Consider the following 27,640-nt stretch of genomic DNA (forward strand, 5'->3'; position numbering starts at 1 on the left):
AATTTTCAAAATGGCCAAAGTGCATGGAGAACCATATAAAAAACAAAGTAGGGGGGAGGTGGGTGCGGGGATGGGGCAATTGGGGGATGGGCATTAAAGAGGGCATGTGATGTGATGAGCACTGGTGGTATACGTAACTGATGAATTATTGAACACTGCATCTGAAACTGATAATGTACTGTATGTTGGCTAATTGAATTTAAAAAAGAAAAATAAATAACAGAATAATAAAATATAGGCCAAAAGTAGAATGTGACATAATGGAAACTACTCAATCAATATTGTTAAATAAATGAGCGAATCGTTTCTTTTCTGGAAAAAAAAAAAAAGCAGGATTATGAAGTAGTGAGGTTTTTCTGTTTTCATTCTGCAGGTCACACACTTGCTCTGGAGGGAGCACCAGGAGAGGAGCCGCAATGCCCTCTGGAATGTGTTTTAATATTCGTTATGGTAGTAGATTCACACACCGGGATAAGTGACAGAGTCAGAGAGGGCATCACGGAGCCAGGACACCAATTTCCTAAAAATCGTAAGGCATATCACCAGGGCATAATGCAATTGGCAAGGAGGCTTGGGGAGACGCTCGGCAGGAAGTCATCAACACAAAACCCATTAGCTGGAGAGTTCGGCAGGTGGAAGCAAATGGACCCTGCTGGATGGTTGCCATCACGCCTTTCTGCTCTGACCTTTCCAGAGCCTTTTTTTCCACTCATACGCTCATGATTAGGCCTCAGGGTCCTAGAGAGACCTACAGCAGATTCCTACACTTTAGATAGATTTTCTACATAGCAGTCTTCTAAGAGTAAAATTAAAAGGTAATTATTGAATACATGTGCTTGAGCACAACACTAGTGAAAATGTGTATACCCATGTAGGACATCATGGTTTCCCCATGTCTCCTGGAGGGTAGCATCCTCTAGGAGGGAAGGTACTGGGCTTTAATGCTTTGGGTATCCTTTGGGAAGGGTTATTTTTAGCAAAGGACTCTTTTGTCAGCATCTTTCTGCCACAGTATCTCTTTTGCTTCCTCCTGGTTCATTCCATTACGCCAGGGGGACAAGCAATAAATCTTTACTTCAATCCAGTAATAATCATGCACTCCTCAATATATATTCATAGAATGCTGACTGTTACGCTTGGCAATGTGCTAAGTGTTGTTGGGAACACAAGGATAGACAATCTGCCTTGTCAATCTTTTCCCTGAAAGGGAGTATGGGGTGCCATTTTGAATATTCTTGTTTACTGGTTTTTTTGTTGTTGTTGTTAGCTATTAAGTATAACAGCAATAAAAATTACCAGGTTTTTTCTTAAGATTTATAGTACACTACACTTCCATGCCTGTTGCTATCCTAGAATCAATCTAACAGAATAGGAATGATAGAAATTCCCGATATTTCCATGTAATGTGTCAAAGTTTTAGCCAATGAAATGTCAACAGAGGTGATATGTATCATTTCCGGGTCAATGGTCTTACAAAATAGGAGTGGGGGCACCTGGTGGTACATTGGTTGAGTATCTGTTTCTTGGTTTCCACCTAGATCATGATCTCAGGGTTGTGAGATCGAGCCCCCCAAGGGCCTCTGTGGGTGGGGAGCCTGCTTGAGGGTCTCTCTGCCTCTCCCTCTGCCCCTCCTGCTCATATTCTCCCTTTGCTCTAAAAATAAATAAATAATTTTTTAAAATGGGAGTGTACCCGCTATACTCTCTGTCCTTATGCTGGAAGGATAAAGATGACAAGGAGGCCCTAGAGGATGATGACAGCCAATACTTTAGACTCACACCCACAGGAGTCCACAAGGCCAAAGGGATGTGCCCACGCAGAGCCCATGTTCCTCCTTCCAGACCACTCTCTAGGTACTAAAGTTACTAACATTTCCCTTCCACAGCCTGTATGGATCTCTCAGGCTGTGCTGCTTGTGGTGGGACCATCCAACCATTAGCTGTTTGAAGGGCTGCAGGTACAGCTTGAACCAGGTCATCCTCCCATGTGCACAGAAAGCTCCTTGAAGGGAGAAACAGCTGGAAATAAAGGGACGGCAGCAGGCAGAAGGGTGGTGGGGAAATGTGAGGGACTTGAGAATTCTGAATGGGAACCTGGTTTTCAAAGTCATTATAAAAGTAGGATGACAATATATTTTCTTCAATAGTTGGTTTCAAAAGTACTTTAATTTCTTTTTTTTTGAGATTTTATTTATTTGACAGGAGAGAGCACATGAGCACAAGCAGGGGGAGCAGACAGAGGGAGAACCCCGGGATCATGACCTGAGCTGAAGACAGACACTTAACCGACTGAGCCATCCAGGCACCCCAAAAGTCCTTTCACTTCTAAGTATTTGGTGCATATAGGAGGTCTAGTTAAATGTGAATTCTAGATAAACAATATTTTCTTGGTATAAGGGTATGTCTCAAATATTACATATTTACACTAAAAAAGTATCCTCCTTTGTTTATCAAAAGTTGAAGTTTCACTTGTCATCCTATAGTTTTTTTGTTTGTTTATTTGTTTTTGTTTTTGCTAAATCTGACAATCCCAGTAGGGGTCTCCATTTGTATTCTTGCTAGAGGACTGTGAAAATTAAGATGGGTCTAGGGGAGCCATAAGATGGACAGAATCTGGCCCCTGAATCCCTGAACAGGAAAGCTGCCTGATGACCAGCCACGCCCATCTGGGACTGTCACAGGAAGGACAGCTCTGACTGATTTTGACCTGTATGTTTTTAGGATTTGTTTATTACAGCACACAGGAACTATTGTTACTAATCCAAGAAAGCATTCTGCATTCCTTACCATGAATACTACTATAAAAATCTCTAGGCTGAGGGAAAGAAAGCAGAGCTCGTTGGAGCAGTGTGCAAACAGAGGGAAATGTATCCCTCTAGGGACCAAATCCCCTTCTTAGCAACATCAGCCCTTTGGGGCTCTTTTCTGGGGACCTGGGACTCTTTCACAGCTGAGGCCTGCAATGAAACTGCCAGAGCGGGATGTCTCTACACCATGATAACCTCCAGGGATCAAGCATCGCTGTCATGTTTTTAATAATAACACACACACATGTACAGATAACATAAGGATACATGTAAAATAAAATATCATTGATACAGATGCCTATGCAAGAATGTATAAAAAGGCAGTGAACATTTATTGAGTACTTATTATGTATTAAAATGAGCTGAACTCGCTTCCACGGACTATCTCATTTAATTCTCTTAATACTCCTACGAGGGAGGTTTCATTATTATTTCCCTTACACAGATAAGGAGACTGAAGTGAGATGCGTCCAAAATCATACAGCTACTGAGTGGTATTTGATCCCATAATGGTTGACTCAAAACCCAGCTTTTATAGGAACAATTTGGAAAACTGCATTTTCTAGAGCACATATTATCAGATTATCTGAGTCTGTGGGAGCAATTTCACAACTGTTTAGATTGTAGTTCACTGATAGCAGTGTGAAATAATTCTGGTCTTTAGACAGGTGAATAGATTCTGTCTAGCAGAGGGCCAACCTCCCCTCCTGGGGAAAAACCAGGTTTATGCCCATTTACACATTCATTTCATTCATTTCTCCATATAGATGTGTGCGTGGGCTTTCCTTCTTGAACCCATTATAATAACTGCTTGGTTCCTTCATGCAATAAGGGAGCTAACCAGATTCTTTAATTCATGTTCATTTTGTATCTGTATATGAGGCATGATTTTGCTTTTTTAAAAAATCAACCTCTCACAGTTTCATCGGAAGGCTCTCACTGATGGCTCATGGATAAAAACAAGAGAAAATAAGCCCAGGTAGTACCGTGTAACTCGATCATCTGGAGGAGGGGGGATTTCCAACCTGTTTGGTTTTTGGCAGAGGCCATTTTTTCCCACCTAGGTGGGCATCAGGAATGTCTCAGCCCCCTCCGAGTCCTAACTTAGAGGACGTGGGCGAGAGAGAGTCAAGAATCACTTCATTCTAAAGCTCACTTCCAACCCTGTTTCTCTGTAGCCAATGTCACTGAGATGACCCAGAAGCTCTTCCACGAGTTCCCAGGGTGCTGCCCTGTGGGCTCCACCAGAAAGACTCCCAGCCTGACCTTCACATAAAAGAGCTGTATGTACCATTCAATGAATTAATAATTTTAAACCGCTTAGAAGAGTGACTATATAAGGGCCATATGAGTATTTGCTAAATAACCCTCCCACACATATAGATCCTTAAAAAAAAGTAAATAAATAAATCTCCAAACCCTGCTAATGTCTGCTATTTCTGTCTTGATTCTTGAGATCCCAGTGGGAAAATGTAAATGCGGAGGACTGTTAGGTATATCCCAGGTTTCTGTTCAGGAACATTCTCACAGAGAGCTTTCACTCCCAGGAAGACGATCCTGCCCTTGGTGGCCCAGGCATTTTAACAAATGGGTGAATAAACCACTACAGAGCCCCTAAAACCATATGAAATCTCTGGAAGAAACTTCGGCTGCTTTGTTTTCCCAGGGTGGGAATGGCAACCCGGCCTGATAGGGCATCCCTGGTCCAAGGACTACGTCACCAAAGGGAAGCATGGGGCCAGGAGCCTGACAGCCAAGTTTCTGAGCAGCCTTCTGTACCATGAGCTGGGGGCAGGGAGGATTCCTAATTTGCTGGTCCTCTTGGGGTTGGGGTGGGGTAACAGCTTAGCACAGGACAGACAGGAAACAAGATGGCGCATGACGGGGGGGGGTGTTGCTCAACAGGCTGTAGGACATTTGTGACCTCAGCACAATACTAACGAGGCCCTAAAAATGAGATATTTTCGATTTCCCAGTTTCTTCCGTGTGTGAGAAAACACATTAGTGACTGTGTTATTTTCAGTGACCAGGCACACATACCTTGCTTTCACTTTCGTTGGAGAGAATTTCCAGAGCTTCCAGGTGTGACAAACCTTGATATTCATCAAACAGCATCCCATAGTGGGCAGTCCTCTCGGCTGTCAACTGCTGGGCCAGTCTCTCCTTCTCTTTCTCCTTGGCTTCCCTTAACATCTGCAGAAACACACAAGGTTTGTGCCCTGTATGTGGACTCAAAAGCCTCATTTCCTGTGTATGACATAGGGGGAGATGAGGCTGACTCTGTCTTTGTGTCACTTGGGAATTTCTAATAAAATGATTCTTTCATTGATTCCACTGACAGTTTTCCTATTCTGGGAAGTGGAATGTTCCAGAATATTCTAGAAAGTGGAATATTTCTAGACTATTCCACTTCGAATCTTACATGTTCATTATGTACACACCCAAACAAAGCAAAAATTCTATGCTTGTGTCCAGGATTGGAAAGAAGCAAAACAGAAGCTAAATGAACAGCAGTTTTTGCTGAAGTGTTTTCCATGTGTGTGATTAATTTTCTTATTTTCTGGAATATCCAAATTTTCTACAGTGGGAAAATTGATGTACACCAGAAAAGTCTAATCTGTTGTGATAAGGTTCATTGCAACTTCTGTACCAGGCAGAACTCAAAGCAGCCACAAGCTTGTCTGTTTTGACTGGTGTGACATTATTTTAAAAACTTGATGTGTGTGGTTATTAACCATCTTTGATGATAAAAATTAATAAAATATAAACTCATAATGTATTCCTCATCAGATAATGTATTTCCTGAATATAAAAAAGAATATTAGCTTATCAGTTCTTGAGAAGTCTGACGGAGAGTGGAGTTCCTCTCCACGTTCATCATTTTTCTCCAGTTATTTTTTTGTTGATTACGTAAAGAAAATAAAATGAACATGAGTTCCTCAGTCACTCCCAATTTCCTGCACTTGCTTTCTATGATCTGAAGCATCTTTTATTTGAGTCCTCATTAAGTTTACTGGGCATTATATTTATAGGGTTCTTTAGTATCTACGGAGAGCACCGTAAACACAGTGGCAGCCACAAATTCACAAGGGGAAGATCACGGAAGAACAGATTGTCATTTTTACTGCGTGTCAATAAAACTGTCAAGTTCCTTCTCCTTTCAGGTTTTTTGAGGCCGTTAGCCAAAAATTCACTGGGCTTCCGACAGAATTCTCCTCTCTGTCTTTAAGACTACATATGTACAAGCTCTGAATTTTAAGGTTTTCAAAACAACATCAAATGATCACTGGGGATTTTTAAAACTTAAAATAAAACACTGGGTGTGGTGAAAAAATAATGAATACTGTTTTTCTGAAAATAAATAAATTGGAAAAAAAATAAAATAAAACCCCACTAGTCCCACTGATCTTCCTGGCTTGGCGGTGGTAAAACAAAACAACAAAGGGACACCGCAATGGCTTCCTTTCCCCAGAGCAACTTCTGTCTCTAAATCTGTGCTTTGGAACACAGGGGAAGGGACGAAAACGAAGGGGGAAGGTCGCTCTGGAATGATTGGGCTTCCCTCAAAAGATGGAGTGAAATTAAAGTTGTGTAAAGAAGAGCTGGGTTTCCACAGGATGTTGGTTTATTTTCCATGTGGACAGGAAAAGGAGATGGTGTGAAACAGCAGTGAATGGTTGTGGCGAAGGAGTCTTCCGGACGGAAGGGCAGCTCTGGAGACTTGTGTCTGTGGGTCCGGAAACCACCCTGTGTCGCTGGGACAGAACATGGGAGAAGTCAGGAACATTGTGGGCTTCTGTAGTTACTGAGAGTGGATTAGGAAAAATCCAACAGACTTCCCTATGTCAATGGATGGCAGCTTCATCCTTTGAGCTGTTCATGCCAACAACCATGGGGTCGCTCTTGCTGCCTCCTTATCTCACACCCCAAGTTTCCTCCATTGGGAAGTCCAGGTCGACCTTCAGAACATCCCTGGAATCAGCATTCACCCTCCCCTTCCAGGGCTCCACATTGAGCCACCACGTCCCCCTGCTTAGATAACAGCACTTGTCCCCTGAGGAGGCAGTGAGAGCTGCAGAACCAGTGACCAAGGGCTCCACCCTGGATGCTGTACTTTGCAGTCCATGCCTCCCGTGATCATCACCAGTGCAGCAGGGACAATGGGGAGACCTGTCCGGGGACATCAGCTGAAGGACTGTCCAAGGGCTCTGCCCAGCTTTCCTCAGAGGATACAGCAGCCTAGGATGCTTCTGCCCCATCTTCTTTCCCATTCCCCATCCCTGGGGTCAGCCTTGCATCTTGGTCTGATAGCCCTGCCAGCCTTCTTGCCCCCACCTCCACTTTCTTGCTCAGCATTTCCCCCTAATAAAATCCCCACATTTTAAGGCTATCTTGGCCCCTGTTCCTGGGAGAGCCTGCACTGGTAACCACTCTACCTGGTCTCCCTGCCCTCAGCCCTCCCTGTACCCAGTCTATTTTCAACACAGTAACTAAAGTGCTCCTGTTACAGGCAGATCTTGTCACTTCTCTTTCAGTAATGCTGTAATGGTTTCACCATTTCACTAACAGTTCAACCCGAGGTCCCTGCAAATGCCCTCCAGGATCTGCCATGACCTGTTCCCCATTAGTATTCTATCCTCATCTGTAACAGTTCTCCTTCTGGCTCACTTCCTTCCCACCATGTAGCAACCTTCTTCCTCATCCACGCTAGACACTCCTGCCCCAGGGCCTTTGCACAAGCTGCTCTTGCTGCATGCAATGTGCTTCACTCAGATTTCAGCATGGTCAAGACCCTCATCTACTTCAATATTTGCTCAAATGTCATCATCTCCATGAGGCCGCCCCCCTAACAATCCAATTTAATACCTAACCTGCCTCTCACTTCCACATTCCTACATTCTTCCTGCTTTTTTTTTTTCCACAGCACTCAATCATCTTTTAAAATACTAGATGATGTCGATGGTTTGTCTGTCTCTCCTCATTGGAACAAAAACTCCTTAAGGACAGGGATTTTTATCCATTTTGGCTACTGGTATAGCTCAAGTGCTTGGAACAGTGCCTGGCACATAGTGGACATTCAAAATGCATCTGTGGAATTAATAAAGGAATGAATGAATGAATGAATGAATGAAAAATTACTGTGTGGCAGTAGGTTGGAGTAGGTAGTGTTGTGGTGATCTGTGTGAATTAGAGGTGCATTTGGTCACACTTTCCCCACATTATCAGTTTCTTAACTAGAATCAAATTTATATATCTACATATATTCTTATAGATATATATATGTATGCTTGTATGCACACATATGTAATATATAATACATAGTTGTATACACATGTATATAGAAATTTTACAGACATATGAAATCTTGTAGCAAAAATATTCCTACCTGCTCATCAAATATCCTTTTCCTCCCAGACATGTGGCTAAACTATATTTCTGAGCCCACTGAACTGAATTAGGTAGACTATGTGTCAAGTTTTGGCCAAAGGAATGACGGTAAAGTCCTAAGTTCTCACACCTAGCCCTCTCCATTTCACCTTCCCCTCTCTAGGAGGCTAGAGGTGAAGCATTTTAGGGTGGTGGAGTCATGGGATAGGGGCTCAGAAAAGAACTACCTAGAAAGTCCCTGGACAGAAACGCTCATACCGTAGGAGCAAAAGATAGACTTTCTTCTGTTCTTAGCCACACTGATCCTTGGGGGTTGGTTTTTCTGTGTTGCTTCTGTTTTGCAACATCTATTATTAATTACCTGATTAATATAAATCTGGTTTCTTTTTCTTCTTAAACTTTTTTTTTAAAAAACGGATTTTATTTATTTCTTTGAGAGAGAGAGAGACAGCACAAAGCAGAGGGGAGGAGCAGAGGCAGAGGGAGAAGCAGGCTCCCCGCTGAGCAGGGAGCTGGACACGGGACTCGATCTCAGGACCCTCGGATCATGACCTGAGCTGATGGAAGATGCTTCACTGACTGAACCACCCAGGTGCCCCTCTATTTTCTTTTTAAAGATCAGTAGGGTGGTGGTTTAGGGGATCCTGCCATGTCCCGACCTGAGCTATAATATCAGAGTGGTTATATGAGGGTTACTCTGGAAGGGATGAGAGGAAATAGCTTAAAACAAAAGCTTTTCAGGAACTGCCACTAACACGATGTCAGTGATAGCTCCTTGGTGGCTTTCTAGTCCTGAGCTGCTGAGAAGCTATGTTTGTCCTGTCTGTGAAATTTACAAAACCCGGGGCTGTATCAGCTGCTCCTGATTTTGGGGACGGCAAAGACAGACCTGGTGTATCTGACTGCTGGGGAGGACAGGGACAAGCTGCCTGCTGGCCCCGCAGAGCATGAACTGGGCACGTGCCAACCAAAAGAGCAAGTTCAGCATTATTGTTTTATATTTGGAAAATAAGGTAAAGGGTATTTTTAATTTACCTAACTACTCTAAGTAAGCAAAACACAGATTTAAAAAAAAATTTTTTTTAAGTAAGCTCTATGCTCGATGTGGGGCTTGAAGTCACAACCCCGAGATCAAGAGTCACATGCTCCACCAATGGAGCCAGCCAGGTGGCCCAAGGAGTCAATTTTTCACGTTTCTCAAGGCGGGGGGCGGGGGGTGGTGTGTATTGGGAAACATTAAAACTAGAAGTGTGGGGTGCCTGGGTGGCTCAGTGGATTAAGCCGCTGCCTTCGGCTCAGGTCATGATCTCGGGGTCCTGGGATCGAGTCCCACGTCGGGCTCTCTGCTCATCAGGGAGCCTGCTTCCCTCTATCTCCCTCTCTGCCTGCCTCGCCATCTGCTTGTGATCTCTCTCTGTCAAATAAATAAAATCTTTAAAAAAAAAAAAAAACAACAAAAAAACTAGAAGTGTGAGAAGAGAAGCCCATCCTTGCATATACTAAGAGAACTATAAATTAAAATTCCAATTAAAATTCCAATGAAATATCATTTCTACCTATTGTATGGACACATAATAATGACAACAATAGTAACAGGCATTCCTGACCCGGGTAGTATGCTAATTCATTGAATCCTTACATCAAAGCCATTGGCAGGTACTGATGTTCTACCCAATACAAGTGAGTAAACCAGGGCACAGAGGGGTTAAGTAACCGGTTCAAGGTCATAGGGGTAGAACGTGGGAAATCTGGAATACATACATAATGCTACAATTGTGAATGCTTGTGTCCCCCCCAAAATTTATATGTTGAGACCTAGTCCCTGCTGTGATGGTATTTGGAGGTGGGGCCTTTGGGAGGGCATTGGGTCAAGGATGGAAGCTCTCATGAGTGGGATTAGTGATCATACAAGAGAGAGCCCACAGAACTCCTTCCGTCTTCCACTACGTGAGGAGACAGCAAGAAGACAGCAGTCTATGAGCTGGGAACAAACTGCTACCAGACACCGAATCTGCCAGCACCTTGACTTTGGGCTTCACAGTCCCCAGCACTATGAGAAATCAGTGTTCGTTGTTGGAAGACCCCAGTCTCTAGCCTCTGTTACAGCAGCCTGGGTGGGCTAAATGTAACCATTTCTTCAAGAAATTTCTTCAAGGGGCGCCTCGGTGGCTCAGTGGATTAAAGCCGCTGCCTTCAGCTCGGGTCGTGATCTCGGGGTCCTGGGATCGAGCCCCGCATCGGGCTCTCTGCTCAGCAGGGAGCCTGCTTTCTCCTCTCTCTGCCTGCCTCTCTGCCTACTTGTGATCTCTGTCTGTCAAATAAATAAATAAAATCTTTTAAAAAAAAAAGAAATTTCTTCAAGAAATTATTAAGTGAGTAAAACAAGGTACAAAAGAATGTGGTTAGGAGGCTGTCATTTGTCTGAAAAAGTATGTATGTGTCTAGATATCTGCATATCTATATCTCTAGCTCACGAACATATGTTCGCCCATATGCATGGCTATATGATAATTCTGACAGAATCCAGATGAAGCTGTTAACAGTGTTGTCTTCCAGGAGAAACCAAGCGGCCGGGGAAAGAGGTGTCTTAGAAACTCAATTTTCAGCCTCCACTATCTTAACATCATTTGAATTTAAGTCACGTGCTTGAAAACACTCATTAAAAAAGACACATAAAAATGTATTTACTTTACGGACTGAAAGAAGACACGGCAAATGTATATAATCCCACCTGCGATAAGGAAACGGTTCTCTCCATGAGCGTCTTGGTCCGCTTAAAGCCTGGGTCACTCTCCGCGAGGACATTCATGGTTTTCTTACCGATGAATTCCAAAGCATCAAGACCGCCTGTTAAGACACTTTTACCCTGCCGATGAGATAATGGCATGAGATTTCTTTTTGCCTTTTGCTTTTCCACAGTGGTCAGTAACTCCTAGGTGGCACCATCTTCAAATACTAAAATCAATATAAAGTCACAATTTTTTCCCATTAGGGGTTTAATATCCACTTCATTCTATTTTCTTTTTCTTAGAATGGTGTATGTCATTTGTAGGACAGACAATATTATTTAAAAGGGTGCTTACAGGTGCCTGGGTGGCTCAGTCATTAAGCCTCTGTCTTCCACTCGGGTCATGATCCCAGGGTCCTGGGATGGAGCTCTGCATCGGGCTCCCTGCTAGGTGGGAAGCCTGCTTCTCTCCCACTCCCCCTGCTTGTATTCCCTCTCTCATTGTGTGTCTCTCTCTTTCAAATAAATTAAAATCTTAAAATAAATAAATAAATAAATAAATAAATAAAAAGCGTGCTTAGGAAAAACCAGGGCATACCTGAGATGAATTTTGTGGGCTCTGTGTGTATGGATAGATATGTATCTAAGACATAAAATTAATAGGTGATTGCAGTACTGGTTTTGTTTGAAAGAATGCTAACCCAAGTAACAGAATTATGTGGAGCAGTCTATTAAAATGTCAAATATTCTCATCAATTTAGTGAATTCTTTCATCTAGGGCCTTGGCGTGTAGGACCCTCGGGCTGTGTCAGATGGCCCTTGGATAATTTCAGAAACTACTAATAACCATCTATAATTAGTATATTCATGAAATAAGACAGGTTGATTTCCATAGACTACTGGCTTTAGAAACTATTCTATCCTACAGTTAGCCTTTTGCAAATTCTCTCATCAGCCATTGTTTTCCTTAAAAAACAAAGATTAAAACAACCAAGCTTCACTACCATGAAGTGTACACATAAACAGGACTGCTTACATTTCTTTGCAACTTCTGTACAAATATCCCCACTCCACGACTGCAATTACAGTATGCGTGCATGTGTTTATGAATTTACATGAATTTATATGCATTACATTTTATTCTTATATTTTGCCTATATGCATTTTCTAATCTTCTTAATTACCACTTCGTTAGCAATATTAGACTTTGCTGAGTATCCTTTAGTCCTCATTTCCATCTTGGATGTTTAGACTTTGTTTTTAGCTCTGGGAGCCAAGCAATCGTCACACTATAAAACAGATTTTAACACACGCATATTGTGGAAGAACTAGGGGATATAGGCAATGTATATTTTTGCCTCCTGTAGTCTCTTGTCTTTTGACATCCTATGAGGGATTACTTTGGTAAAGCATCACACGGGAGAAGGAAGGACATAGGGACTTCGATGAAGGGCGGACCTAGTGGGAAAGTCTGGGGCTTTGGAAAAGAAAGTCTCAGAAGGTACAAGTGAACCCAGACCGGAAATGAGGCTGCTGAGTAAAAACTCAGAAGACAAACCCCCTGCATGGACTCAGGGAGATGAGGAACTCAAGGTCAAGAATGTTAATCTTCATTATCTGGAAACACTTCAGAAACATCTCGGGATATTGTTCCCAATTCCCTACCAGAATCTTTTTTTTTTTTTTTAATTTGAATGGCTTTATCATTTCCAAATTGAAGGTTAGGAAACACAGACCATCTAGCAAAAACAGCTGTCTCAGCTCTAAGAAAGGGCCCCCCTCTCCTCCCCCAGCCGGAGGCTGTCCTTGCAGCTGTCGGAAAGGACACTGTTACATCAGACTGAAAATATTCCTTCTAAGCAGCTCTTTTCTTTTAAACATAAAATATGTATCTTTTGCCCTTATTATTTTGGTGCCAAGGTTATGCTTACTCTGCAGGAGAAAGCATAACAAAACCATAATCCAAAGTTATGAGGGAGGCCATCTTTTCTCTGATGTATTTAGGTCACGGGTAAATACAGACATCAAAGGGAGAGGCAGGGGAAACAGAGAAGGAGCTAACAGGGGAAACAGAGAAGGAGCTAACGACTCACTGTGTTTTGAACCACATGGGTGATGGCTGACAGCATGCCCATCCCAGATGCAGGAGAAGTGGGTGGGCTTTCTGCAGGGCTCTGATCTGTGGCCACACCTGCCAGGAAGGAGAAAAACACCCTCTTCGAGTTCATTCTGCTGATCTGAACTTAGAAAGCTTCCATCTGCGCACCCAGTGCACTGGGCCCAAGTCCAAGAAGCCCCGGAAATAAGTTCCTCACTCACTCTGAGGGACTCCATTTTCAGCACCAGGTTGGGCCCCTTCCGGAGAGCTGGAATTGACACTATGAATCCGCAGGGTGGCCCCTGCCTTTTCCTTGACTGCTGTCAATCCATGACCTGTCAGGAGATAAAAATCTGGTTCAGGAACACCACAGAAAACGCCTGGTCTGCCAATTCCATAGCTCACGCACCAGCACTGTGGTAAGCTGTGGGTGTGAACCCCAGTTATAAGAGACTGCGGCGGTTAGCAGTGTGGACGGATCCTCTTTACTCTTTTCTAAACTCCTCAGAACAGGCACGCACCGTTCATTTTTGGACTCCTTGCAGGCCTAGCCCAGCACAGAGACTCAATTCATATCTGTTGAACGGAAACCCTCCCTCAAAGGGTTCGTCATTCTTTCGGGGCACAGGGTGCAAGGTCTGGGGCTGACAGGTCAAAATTAGAAGCACATTGGTGAGAAAACCAGGAGGGGCACCCAGCGGCTCTGACAGTTGTCCTAAGCAGTAAGGGTCAGGACGCAGGCTCGAACTGCAGCCAGTCAGGGGGAAGGGCCCGTCTATCCATATTCTCCACAGCCCAGCAGGGCACGTATTCCACACACAGGGCTGACCCCCCTCATCCCACCACAGACAGACAGACAGACACACACACACACACACACCCCTTGGCCTAGCATAGAAATAGTCTCGTTTACATTTTATTCTGGAGCAAAATTTTTCTTTTCTCCTGAGAGGCCCCCATGATGAGCTGTAGCTTTTCTCAAGTTCATGAACGGAACACAAAAATTAATAGTCTACTCAGAGTCCTAAGTGGCTTTTTGGGTTCTTGAAGGCAGGATTTGGGAACCAAAGAGAAGCAGCTGCTCTTAGAAAGCACTGTCAAAATGACCAATTGTTCATCTCCTGAATAAGAGAAAGACATGGATGAATCCCAAACCCAAATAATAGTATTTGTTGTAACTTCATTTATCAGAGTGATCGTAACATCATCGGGGCACTGATATTTACCAGAGAGAGGACTAATTAGATCCAGTGGAAATCACCTGTCATTATATGCTACCCAGAAAACAGGGAAACTTACGAAACATTATTTATAATGCTTAACCACATTAATCTCATGCAGAAATATGTCCATATTCATGTGCATTTCATTAGATACAGTTCAAACTTATGATCGGGTTACTCAAAAAAAAAAAAAACAAAAAACAAAAAACAAAAAAACCCCACATGCTTTATAACTGCTAAAACTAAGGCTGAAATTCATTCTCTCTAGCTTCCGGTAAATTCCAAGCATTTCAGTGAAAAGTTACTGGAGTTTTGATAGCACCTTGAAGTTATAGAATATCACTGAACTAAGTTATACCCTGAGTCCATATTCCTTCACATATCTTAAATATATATTCCAAAGGAAATAATGTACATCCAAATCACAGTCATGATTCTCTTTGAGATTTCTGAGGGCTAAAATAAAGAAAATGAATTGGAGAAGGCCAGGAGGCATGGGCTACACCTTCTTTGTGAAAGCCCTACAGGGTTCAGTGAAACCCCTGTCACTAACTCCTTCACCTTCTTTGCCCCTTTCGCAGGAGGGCCATGTCTGATTCTTTACCTAGGGAAAACCAGCTTCTGATCATCTCAGAATCCGATTGATTAGGGGTATGTCTACATTAACTGCCTCTAGAAAAGTTACTTTGTTTCTGGAAGGAAACACCACATTTGTGTTCATATAAATGGGATGTGTCTGTTTAGTATACATGATACAATGCTGCTACTCCAGTCTCCCTCCTCTCTCTCTCTCTCTCTCTCTCACACACACACACTTTACTAAGGTATAACTGATTTACAAAACATTGCGCCCATTTACGTTTGCACTAGCTTATTTTCTGATGACCAGTTCTCTCTCCTGAATTCTTTTGTTAGCGGAAGTACACCTTTCTTGCGTTCTACTCGAAATGGAAAGCTATGGTTCTTCACAGACAGGGTTTGGATGATGCCACACCCTACTTTGAAGAATAACTTCTAAAACTTTACTTAGTGTGACATCTAGTGCCCAGAACAAGGAAGTTATAATAAGGAGTCATTGTTGCCTTTTGACTGTAAGTGAGTCATTCTCAGAGATATTGATTAGGTTTTACCAATAACAGACAAAAACCCAAATACAAATAACACTCCAGTGTATAATTCAGGATTCTTCCTACATCATCACAAACCCCAAGTAGCCTCAAAGAAATGAAACTCCTCCAAATTCCATGGCTTGAAAGGTAGAATATCCTCTATGCCTTGGCTTATTGCAACAGAGACAGGTGAATCATGCAAAGAAGAGAATGTTGTACAATGCTGTGAAACTATACAACTTTAAAGCACATGTTAAATGGCTGGCTGGTGTTTAATTTCTTACCTATACTCTACTGGGAAACATCCTAAATCTAGGAGTCAGGAGGAAGGACTTGTGAAGGAATTTGCGTTCCATCACTTATTATCTATGTGATCTTCATGAGTTACTTAACCTCTCTGAGTCTCTACCATTGTATCTTCTCTGAAGAGAGGATTTTAACATTTATCTCCCAGGGTTCTACAAGGTCACTAAAGAGAAGTACATGAAACCCTTGGTCCTGGCCAACATTTATTAGAGCACTTACTATATCCCAGGCACTGGACTAAATATTTTTAGTCTAGTAAATTATCTCATTTCGTCTTCCCATTATGAGGTAAGGGATATTATTTTTGTGAAAACAGAAATCTGGTAACAGGAACTCATTTGCCCGAGGTTCTAAAGCCAATAAGGGGCAGAGGCAGGATTTGAACCAAGTCTTAACTCTAGAACTTACACACTTAGTCACTATGTTATATTTAGAAAGTTTTATATGCCATTTATAATTGATTCAATGTCATTTCAGTCCCATTTCTATAACTTCTTAGAAATCAGATCCTTGATCAGGAGCTTTCTTATTTTTAAAACACTGGCTTAGGCCAAAATTACCTGTCTTGCCTTACCTTGACCAGACAGCAAGATGAAGGTCACCTCTGGAATGGAATCTTCCTCTGATCCTGCCCCTTTTAGCCAGGTCTTGGGTTGGCATGTGATGTTTTTAGGATCATTCCCATGTTGTGCAGTGGTGTTATCTCATACACCCAGCCGCTTAACGACTGAGCCACCCAGGTGCCCCCATCTTATTCATTTCTTGTGATTCCTTTCATAAAAATGTTTTTTAAAAGCACATACCTACGTATAAGCAATCTGGACCTGGCCTCTTCCTCTTCACAACATATACTGAAGGTCTCAGCACAGGTGGTGGTAAGCGCTGTGTGTGCCGCCTTGCACATTAACGACTTTAAAGAGTCACCGTGATCCACCTTCTCGCCCTCTTCATCCTTTTCCTATTTACTATTTGTGTTGTCTATTGTCTGTCTCCTTCCACATGGATAGAAGCCCTACTAGGGCAAGGGTCTTTGCGTCACTGCTCACTGCCCCATCTCCAATGCCTAGGATAGTGTCTGGCATGGTAAGTATTTGCTGAGTGAATTTGACATTGAACATCATTATATACATCAATAACTTTGTGCAAAGGGTCAACAGAACTCCTGGGCTAGAAGCTATGTGCATTTCAAATTTCATAGACAGTGCTAACTGCTCTTCTGAAAGTTGCATCAATTTACACTCTGGGTGAGTTCTGGGGACAGACAAGAGTTTGGAAATATTTGCTGCATCTCAGACTTCTATCAAGGAATTGAAGATAGTATAAAAAGTTGTGAGGGGGCACCTGGGTGGCTCAGTGGATTAAGACTCTGCCTTCAGCTCAGGTCATGATCTCAGGGTCCTGGGATGGAGCTCTGCATCGAGCTCTCTGCTCAGCGGGAAACCTGCTTCCTGCCCCCACCCCCACCTGCCTCTCTGCCTATTTTTTATCTCTATCAAATAAATAAATAATTTTTTTTTTTAAAGTTGTGAGGAATAGTTGTTGAGAAAAATACACAGATGATGTTGCTTCACTCAACTATAGCAAATACCAGCGCGGTGAAAAGAGGAGCCATTCATCCTTCCTTCTGGAAAAATCTTCCCTTTCCATAATGAGGGTTGGTGTCCACTCTCTAATCAGATACTCACTTCTTTTGGGGTTCAAAACTGACAAGTGTCTCTGAACGGATAGTTTATGCCTGGCCGTCCAACAGAGATTCACGAACCCCTGGGTTTTATTCACAGATGGTAAATGATTGTGAACAAACTCCATGCACAGACCCATAATCCTAAAATCATTTATACTGAAGATCCTTGAGAACCTTCCCATCATCAGCGATGCTACCTTCAAAACGAATCAATGTGATATTGACGGTGATTTACCCATTTAAGATCTCACTGTAGTAGGATTTTGACAAGTTTGCCAGTCTCGGGAATAAATGCTGTCATTATTTCTGACAGGGCTGGTAGAAGGGTTTCATTAAAATGTGCAGAAGGGGAAAACTGTGTGACTTGGGAGAGGGTGGGAAAGGGGAACAATGGTAATTTTGAAAAGTAAATATACACATCAGATACACCTGTCCCCCAACCAGGTAGTCCTGTATAGGGTGGTTAGACATATAAAACTGTCAAAACTGGAATTAAAAAAAAAAAAAACTAAACCTTTAGGGCTTTTGTAATATCAAGAAATAAATTGCTCTGTGCTGCTATAGAATCTCTATGTAGGTATATCTGCGAATGTTTCAGCTTTGTCGACTTTCATCTTGATTGTCGGCTGATCTCTCATTTAGCTTAGCAACGGAGCCTCGGAAAAGTCAGGTCTCTAAGATGCTGGTGGGAAATCACATCTACATCTGGTTCTCACAGCATCACTTTGAAATGATCATCAAAATAATTATTTTTTTGTACTTCCCTTTCCCAGTCTTGTTTCTGCCTGGATCTTAAATAATAACCATATTAATGTTCATTTTAGGAACTTGTCCAAAGGCAGGGGCGGCAGGTGATCAAATTTTCTCGGAAGGTGAGGACAGTGTAGCTGTGGGTGAGGCTAATGCAAGAGTTACAGTCTCTCCAAAAAGAGCTGTTGGCTGAGAACACTGATTTCACATAAGCAGTGGGGAGGTCACTTTTTCTCCTTTGCCCTTAACCTCAGGGTCAAAGCAGCGAGGCAAAAAGACAAAAATACAGAGTAGCAAAAAGTATCAGTTTTTTGTCTCTTCCCATTTAGCACAGGGGTTATAAATATCTTTCTCCTTCTATAGATAGCCACAGACTAAGAATCATCATGTTATGGAAATTGGAAAGAATCTTTGAACGCCTCAACTTCCCGTACCCATACTTTTCCAAATAAGGAATCTGAGTCTGAGAGAGGTTAAGGGCTTGGTATTGCTAGTTAGTGACCACCCTCGTGATCCCACATTAGGAGCAGTGAAGACCAGGGCTCATGTCTGTAGGACTCCTGCTCCAGTGCTCTTTCCAAGAGAGAACCACCTTCCAAATGTTTCAAGTCTCCAAGTGCTCCCCAGCTAACTCCGCACAGCTCAGACTACTGTGACTGCAGTTTTTCAACATGTGTAAGAAGGACTGGCTTCTATTTCCAGTGCTCAACTGACAGCCCTGTGTTCTGTTACTGACTCGGTGTTTTGCGCTCGTGTCTGTGGCTGGAATTACCCTGGGGGTAGTAACATGAGGTTTCTGAGCCGGAATCAATTGCAATGGAATACACAGTTATTTTCTTTCTTTACTTTCCACAGGCAATTTATAAACCTTCAAGAGCTCACCTACTGCTAGGAGCACTCTGTTTTCCAATATGTTTCTTTGCCCTGGGATAAGAACCTATTAGTGCTACAAAGTCTTGGGCGGGTGTCCTGGCTGTACATAATGGAGCCCTCATGGTTTGCTTCTTTCCATCCCTAGGTAGCAGTTTGGTATGGACGTCAACCCAGGATGGCTCCCGTAACTTTGTAAACCCTATTTCACCCCTCTGTTTCAGGCTGTGAGACAGGCTGTGGCACCTCTCCATTTGTGGGATGTTTGTGATCCCTGTTATCACTCCCACCTACCACCAAGCTTTCCAGCCCTGGAACCCGTAACTTCAGCCTCCTCCCCCCGCCCCTTTATGCTACAAGCTTTAGTTCTCTCTCATGTCCACACAGAGATTCTTATCCAGTTTAAAGTACGTATTGCTATTACTTTAGCTACTATTGCTACGGAAAGCCACTCATGTCTTGACCAGAAATCTCCAAAAATAATGCCTCGGGAGCAACTTTGGGATGGCTTTTGCATTCATTGGGGTTCTGATGACCAGTGATGAGGGACAAGTTTCAGCTCTACTTTTCTACCCATAGCTCCAATTTGTCTGATAGGATTCTTAGAACAGGTATTGACATTTCAAAATTTCTTTGAGCTCTCTTGTGTGCCCTTTGGACACTGTGGAGGCAGATAAGGGGAAAAAAATGCCAAGATTTAAATGCTTCTAAAAAGTCCAGCTCATCGCTAGAGCCATAAAAAAGAATTAAGTTTCTGGATTTGGTGGGGTAAGTGAGGAGGACTTGAAACAGAAGAGGGAAGCGTGGCGGGTGGTTTGAGAGAGCGCCCCCTAGTGCACACAGCAGGGGTAATCCCCTCCCCTCTGAGCGTGAGCAGAATGGTAAAATTGATGGAATTTCACTCCCAGCATTAGGGGACATGATATGGCAAAGGAGAAGTGATCTTTCAGTTATAATTAAGGTCCTTAATCCATTAAATGTGAGTTTGTTAAAGCAATAATGGTGCCCAGAAACATCCAAAATACTTCATGTTTTATGACATAAATCACAAGGAGAGCTGCATAATTTGGTAGCCATGTTATTTACTGTTCTATGACTGATCAAATGTCAAAAACTTTTGGACTCCCCGGTTTTGGCATCAGGAGATCATCCTGGGGGTGCGGCTGATTTATCAGGCGAAACTTTAAAAAGGATGAGACCCTTCCTGAAGGGAGAGATCTGAAGCAGGGGGTAGAGATGATCCTGTCGGTTTGGAAGCAGGCAGCCTTGAGGAGCAGCAGGTAACCCCGGCCAATAACCAGCAAGAAAATGGGGGTGCCAAGCCTACAACCTCAAGGAATTGGATTTTGCCAACAACTGGAATAACCTCGGGAGACGACCTTGGATATCACGTGAGAACACGGCCGGCTGACACCCTGATTTAAGCCTGGTAGGTCACTCGGCAGGGAACCTAACTTCATTCTGATATTTTACAGGGCGATGTGCAAATGTCACACAATCTCTGAAACCGTCTCTCTGCACCCACCAGAGCAGGGAAGGAGGCGCCAGGGACTGGCACAGTGATCCCGTTGGTCCACAACTGTTCTCTCTCTAGGCTTTTCCAGATTAATTACTGCTCAAAGCCAGGCGAGAACCACCAGACGTTTTCAGGGGTGGCCACATGAACAAGATCCAGCATTTCTCATCTTTGTGGTGCCTTAGACGCAGGGAAACGTCTAGAGTAACAGCAAACTCAAGCACAGGCCACAGATTAACACTGACTTCAGATCAAATTAAAAGATGTGTGTCCCCCAAGATGAGGTGGGACCCACTGAGGAATCACATCCTGCTTCTTAAGCGGTAAAGCTAGCATCAGCTACTGGTTGCACTTGAACAAGGTAACAAAACCCAGAGGCCTTGGAATGCAGTCCACCTGACCAGGGCTGCCCCAGGCGCTCTCTGTGCAAGGGTCAGATTACAAGAGGACACCTAAGAAGATAACGGGTGGTAAATTCAACAGGCAAACTATCTGTCGGGGGACGGAAAACTTTGTAAGGATCCAGCAAAGCTCAAAGTCCAACAATTAGGCGTAGCTGCTGGCTGATGAGAAACCGTCACAAACACGAGAGCTGATGGCAGGTCCAGGAAGGGGCACCTGTACCCAAAGCATCTGACCTGTGACTCGCAGGGCAAGGGATTTCAGTGCTTACCGGGGAAGGAACTTACGTTTATATTTTTAATGGGAAAGTAAATCCTTTGTCCATAATGGAAGCTTTTGAAGCACCAAATTCATTATAAGCCTGGATGTGTCTGGGCACCATGATTGCTTCTGAAGCACCCAAAATACTTCATGTTTTATGACATAAATCACAAGGAGAGCTGCATAATTTGGTAGCCATGTTATTTACTGTTCTATGACTTATCAAATGTCAAAAACTTTTGGACTCCCCGGTTTTGGCATCAGAAAGCATGGCACTCCTATGTGCGGTCGGTGGCAAGATCTACAGGAGAGCCCCTAAGAGCTCAAATGTTTTCCTTGGGAAGCAAGAGGCCTCTAGGCCCCTGTCTTCACTCTCTTGAAGAGACTCTGTCCTGTTCAGAACACAACACAGGCCCCTCTCCTGTAACTTGGCTGGTTTTTTGATCTGCCCACGTAGTATCCACAGCACAACTGGCCCCTTCAATCAGCAACAGAAAAAAATCTGCTCTGCAGGGTCTCCCCAAAGGCCAACATTTATTTGACTGGCATCTTCTTCTTGCCAGAGCTCCCTGACATTCCAGACACAAAATAGAGGAATGCAGTCAACCTGTTCTTACAGGCTCTCTATCTGATTAGATATTTGGCCCTTAGACCGTGACCATGGTCTACTGGAGTGGGACAAAGGACCTTCAGCCTTCCTATCCTTCCTGCTTTTAGGAGGTAACAGCCATGGACACCTTGAGAACATCTGACTTCAATGATTTCAGAGCTATGTTACCTGAGGCCTCCCCTGTCCTGCTCCTCACTCTCCACTGTCAAGATGAAATGCCTTTGCTAACTCAGCTTAGACATGTTGATGTTACACCTTCAGTTTTCACAAAGAAAGCCCATGAGAAATGGTCACATGAAGAATTTTTTGACAAACTCATACCAATGAAGACATGGTCCACTGTATCTTTTCCTTGTATATACAGAGCCAATACAAGAAATGTCTTCAAAAATATAACACCCGGAAAAGAAATTTATCCAGATAAACTAAGTTTTGGTTTACCATTCCATGAAAAATTGATAACCTACTGGCAGCCAAGATGCTCAGAGTCTAAGTCAATGCTCAATTACTCTACCAGCCTTGGGATATATATTCTACATCCTTCATACCTGCATATTTTATTGAAATACCTCAAATCCTTCCAGGGAGTAGGTTAGTTGTATATTTTAAAACATTCAGGTGGGAGGACAAGGACAAAACTTTGAGAATATAAGACTCCAAATCGTATATCTTAAGATGCAATATAATATAGCGCTTAAATCTGTACCACTTAGTTCCAATCTCAACCCAGCTACTTCTGACTTTGGACAAGGTCTTAGCTTCTCTGTGATTCACCTTCTTTCTCTCTAAATGGAGAAAACAAAAATACTTCTTTCTAGGGTTATTTTGAGGAATAAATGTATTAATATACATGAAGCACTTAGAATAGAGAGTAAAAATGATTTGCTCTTATTATCTTGCAGGCTGATGGTAACCTCTACCAGTACGTGGTATGATCAAAATGTCAAATGTTATTATCAGGCTTCTGAACTTTATCCATTCAAATGCAACATGTAATTCTTACCTACTGTAGCAGACGCTGATGAGAGCAGAGATTTGCCCCAGGAGCCCCAGCCTGCCCATCCTCCTCCACGGGAAGGTGAATCCACAGCCTATAGGAAAACAGATTAGCAGAGGGCTAGCAATTCAGTATATGCAGGAATGGGAAAAACAAAACAAAACAAAACACAAAAACAAAACACAAAACCCTTGGTTTGAAACAAAAAAGAGATTTAAGAAAAAAAATTCATCAGTAACCATATCTCCCTGGCTTAAAGTTCATAAGGGCCATAAAAGAATGCATAAAAGAATACTACCCACATTTCAATGTGTACTTTGGAACAAAACTGATCAGTAGCCATGTTGGCTTGAAGTGAGAGGGAGGGGATTTGATGTTAAGAAAGACCCAAATATCCCGTTATCTGGAAGATAGGGACAAGGGCTGTAGGGGGAAGTCATTTAACTTATTAGGGCACAAAGCGATTAGGAAAAGTTCAAAGCTCTAGCAACTTTAATGTAGCTAAACAAATGTTCTCTTCCAGGTAGAGGTAATTCTCCAACTCTGGGGTGATAGGAGGGAGCTCTGATGGATGACAGGTGAAATGTCTAGAAAAGCACCAATAAGCCTGGAGATGGATTGCAGCCAATAGGTAGCCTTTTGAGGTAGACACCTTCCTTCCTTCCTTCCTTTCTTTCTTTCATTTTTTTCTTTCTTTCTTTCTTGAGATTTATTTATTTTGAGAGGGGAAGAGAGAGACAAGGGGGGTGGTTGGGGGGAAGAAGCAGAGGGATAGAGAGTCTTAAACAACCTGCATGCTGAGCATGGAGTCCAACACTGGGCTTGATCTCATGACCCTGAGATCATGACTTGAGCCAAAATCAAGAGTCGGATGTTCAACCAACTGAGCCACTCAGGTGCCCTGAGATAGATGCCTTTCAAGGTGTCTTTCACTGTCCCTGGGCTCTGTAGGTTCAAATTCTTCTGCTTAAGTACTTGGATTAAGATTGAGAGACTGGTTTAGCTTGAGTTGGTTGCCTGAATAGAAGATGAAAACTCAGGCAATGTAGGGTGACCATATTCCATCCGTCTTGCTGACTAAGGATTAACAGAAATCAGTGTGAGCAGAATGAAGGAGATATGTTTGGAGAAGCTGTTGAATTCCTGACAGCTTCTCAGCCCCTGGTTTCTGTCCCTCCTCAAGGCCCTATCACATCTTCAAGTTCCATGAGATTCCTGCATCATCAGTGAGTCTGTCTGTCTGTTTCTTTATTTAGATGTTTTTTCACTGATGTGTATCTCCAGAGCCTAGAAGAGTACAGGGCATATAATAAGTGCTTAATACATTTATTTGTTGAGTGACTAACTAAAATTCATCCATTTTCTTAAGTATTCATAGTTTCTGTTACTTGCATCCGAGGAGCCCTGACTTGGGTAGTGGAACTACAGCTTTCCCTTATTATCTAGGAACACATTCTAGAAAATGAGGCAAGAATACATTAGGAGTAATACTTTAGGTGCTGGAGAAATCACAGCTCTTTCCTCCAAAAAAAGAAAGAAAGAAAGGAAGGAAGGAAGGAAGGAAGAAAGAAAGAAAGAAAGAAAGAAAGAAGAGGTTCAGTGAAATATTCCTACGGACATTGTAGGTTCTATAACTTCTGACCCAAGGTTGGCCCATCAGTCAGCCCCCTTCCCTTCTCCCTCCTGCCTTCTACCTTTGGAGATCAGGGTGGTCATGTCAAATATTTGGGCCAACAGGATACAAATGGGAAGGCTTTTGCTTTCACGATAAACTACACAGTTATGGCTGGCGCCAACTCTTCCCACATCCTTTCTTTCTGCCCTGAACGTGAATATACTTGTAACAGCATCTGCTGAAGCAGCCATCTTTGTGGATATGAGGGAAAGGCCAGAGGGAGCCACAGAGTCACTGGTCCTGGTATTGCTGAGCTACTAAACCAAGGTGAGTAGTTGACTGCCTTCATTCTTTCTGTTAAGTGAGAAAAAAAAATAAGTTGCTATTTGATGAGCTACTCTGTGTTGAATATTAGTTATTTGTACACAAAGGCATTCTTAGCGGATTCACCTAGTAAACAGCAAACACCATCCATCAGTGTAGACTACTGGTCAAGAGAAAAGGGTACGGAATTAAATTGCTTGGGTTGGACTCCAGGCTCTGCCATTTGGGGCAAGTTATTCAGGTCTTCTGAGACATCATTTACTCATTACAAAATGAGATACAGTAGTATAAAACTGTAAGTATCAGAACCAATAACCTCACAAGGTTATTATGAATATTTAAAGAAAAAATTCATATAAAACTTTGAGCATAGTGTCTGGCACATAATAAATACTCCTCCATAGCAATAACAAGAACGGGGGTGCCTGGGTGGCTCAGTGGGTTAAAGCCTCTGCCTTCAGCTCAGGTCATGGTCCCGGGGTCCTGGGATCGAGCCCCGCATCGGGCTCTCTGCTCAGCAGGGAGCCTGCTTCCTCCTTTCTCTCTTTCTCCCTCTTTCTCTCTCTCTCTCTCTCTGCCTGCCTCTCCCCCTACTTGAGATCTCTCTCTATCAAATAAAAAAATAAAATCTTTAAAAAAAATAACAAGAACAATAATAATAATAATAAAAAACTGTTATATTTTTAACATTAAGAAGCAAAAAGCTTTGAAAGTTGGCTGACATTTATTTCTGTCTGGAAACAATGAGGAGCTTGTTAACATGAATGGAAATACTCAGGATTCATGACTGTCTGCTTTCATTTTTGGTGTCTACATTGATTTACTTCACATCTGCAATGGAAGCCAGTGGCAATTTTATACCATCAGGAAGACAGATGTAAGTCAGTGATTAATATCATTCTTTCACAGGACAAATCACTACCTATGTGATTAGGGAGAGTTAATACACTTAGGGGTGACAGCTTCCGACTCAAATTTATAATACTTAATATGCTCTGACAGCTGGTAATTGACTAGCAAATGAAAATAAATGTTAAATGAGTCTAGAACTTTTTGCAGTATAAATGACTGCTTCAATTGCTTTATTAATAAAGCTCCTTTGACATTGAGCTGTGACCTCGTGATCAGCTATGAAAATATTCGTTATCTAAGGCAAGTACTCAAATGACAAAACGTGCACATTTGATATAAAAACCATATAAACTAACGCTTCAACATGAATTCTCATCTTGAGTATTGCCTCTGCTTCAAATGGCTCTAATGTTACACACTTAGGAGTCGACAAAGTAGGTAGCATGGATTTACTCAGATCTTTCATTTTCAAATATGGTCATTTTAAAGCCTTTTCCTCATCCTCATCCCATGCGACCCCCACCTCCTTTAACAGACAGCTTCCCATACGAATTTGCAGAGAAAACCGAGGCCACCAGATGGGAACTCTCTTAACTTCCTGCCTCTCCTCATAAACTCTCAGAAGAATGACCTCATTTCATAAGATCAAATCAGACTTGGCTTGATCACGAGGGATATCCAAAACTCAACTGAAGATCATTTAAACATCAGCAACTGTTCTGTGGTCCTAAGAATATGAAGAATGCAGGATTCCATCAGGTTCAAAGTCCTTTAAATAGAAAAGATATGTACATACCTAGTGTCCCATTTAAAGGTTTTTATTATTAAATGGAAAATATATTGATTTATTTCAGGCAATCAGATATACAGGTCTCATTAGATAGAAAAAAAAAAGGTATGAATGTTAGAATTCCATTGATCTTGAAGGCCTTTAACATTTAGATGGAAACATAAGTACTTGTCATGAAAGATCAAAGATCAATCTGGTTGTCCTAAATCCTTGAGTAGATCAAGAATCAGGTACTGTCCCTAGTTCACATCTGTAAGAACAAACCCTTCTTAGGTTTTGTCACTCATGACACAGCTGCTCTAAAAAGGGGCTCAGTGTGACATTCAGGGAGATGGAAATCTCTCTGGATGCCTGCAGTTCTGTCAAAATATTTGCTTGAAAATGGCCTCAGTTATTTCCAAGCAATTTTCTTCTTGGTGGGTATGCATCATTCCACTCTGGGAATATTTAAAATTAAATATAGAAAGGTTTAAAGCATCAACATCATACTATTAATATATTTATACATATTTGGTCTTTTCTGCACTGTTGTTTAAGAAATTAGAGTGAAACTTAAAAAAAATTAAAGTGAATAACTGAATGATTGGACTTTTAAAAAAAGATTTTATTTATTTATTTGACACAGAGAGAGAGAGAGCATGCATAAGCAGGGGGAATGGCAGGCAGAGGGAGAAGGAGAAGCAGGCCCTCCCATGGAGCAGGGAGCCTCATGTGGGGCTGAATCCCAGAATCCCAGGACCCCAGGATCATGACCTGAGCCACAGGGAGATGCTTAACCAACTGAGCCACCCAAGGGCCTGGAATGATTAAACTTCTGATTTTAAGTTGAAATCTTCCTAAGTTTATACGTGGTATTATGACTTCTAACAGGTCTTTAGGTCGACTCCATTATTTAAGTTAATAGGCTTATAATACTTCCTATGCACTCAGCAAGGTTTTATTTGAGTAGATAAATGAGGTGCTCAAAAAAGAAAACAGAATATGTTACATTCATATAGACATATTTTTAAAGTATTTGAACACACTTAAGTTGGTAAAAAGGTCTAATCATTCATCAAAAGTCCCTTGAAAGTGCCTGCTGGATTTTGCTAGACTTCCAAATAGAGTAAGATTTGTGAGATAAATATAAAGCCTAGGAAGCATTGCATTTTCGAACCTTTATAACCTTAACACATTGAACACCGATTGTTTAAGCCAAACTGAAAGTCCAAGAAGTCCCTTTTATTTTTTAATTTTTAAAAAAGATTTATTTACTTCAGAGAGGGAGAGAGATAGATGGGGGAGGGGCAGAGGGAAAGGAAGAGAGGAAG

At 42.3% G+C, this 27,640-nt stretch overlaps 1 protein-coding gene across 3 annotated transcripts in view; it reads right to left on the reverse strand.

Annotated features, from left to right (window-relative positions):
• The window catches only part of FAM114A1 (family with sequence similarity 114 member A1), a 68,027-nt gene that overhangs the window by 23,290 nt on the left and 17,097 nt on the right, over positions 1-27,640 (reverse strand). For 2 of the 3 annotated variants that reach the window (XM_044224560.1, XM_044224559.1), the window contains 5 exons: positions 22,756-22,843; positions 13,243-13,356; positions 13,017-13,114; positions 10,927-11,061; positions 4,848-5,000 (listed from right to left, as the gene is read on the reverse strand). In XM_044224560.1, coding sequence (XP_044080495.1) covers positions 4,848-5,000; positions 10,927-11,061; positions 13,017-13,114; positions 13,243-13,356; positions 22,756-22,843 — 588 coding nt within the window. Of the gene's footprint in view, positions 1-4,847; positions 5,001-10,926; positions 11,062-13,016; positions 13,115-13,242; positions 13,357-22,755; positions 22,844-27,640 lie in introns of those variants that run through there. The other variant, XM_044224561.1, reaches the window with a different exon arrangement.

The sequence above is a fragment of the Neovison vison genome, chromosome 11, assembly GCF_020171115.1.
Source record: "Neovison vison isolate M4711 chromosome 11, ASM_NN_V1, whole genome shotgun sequence".
Classification (NCBI taxonomy): domain Eukaryota; kingdom Metazoa; phylum Chordata; class Mammalia; order Carnivora; family Mustelidae; genus Neogale; species Neogale vison.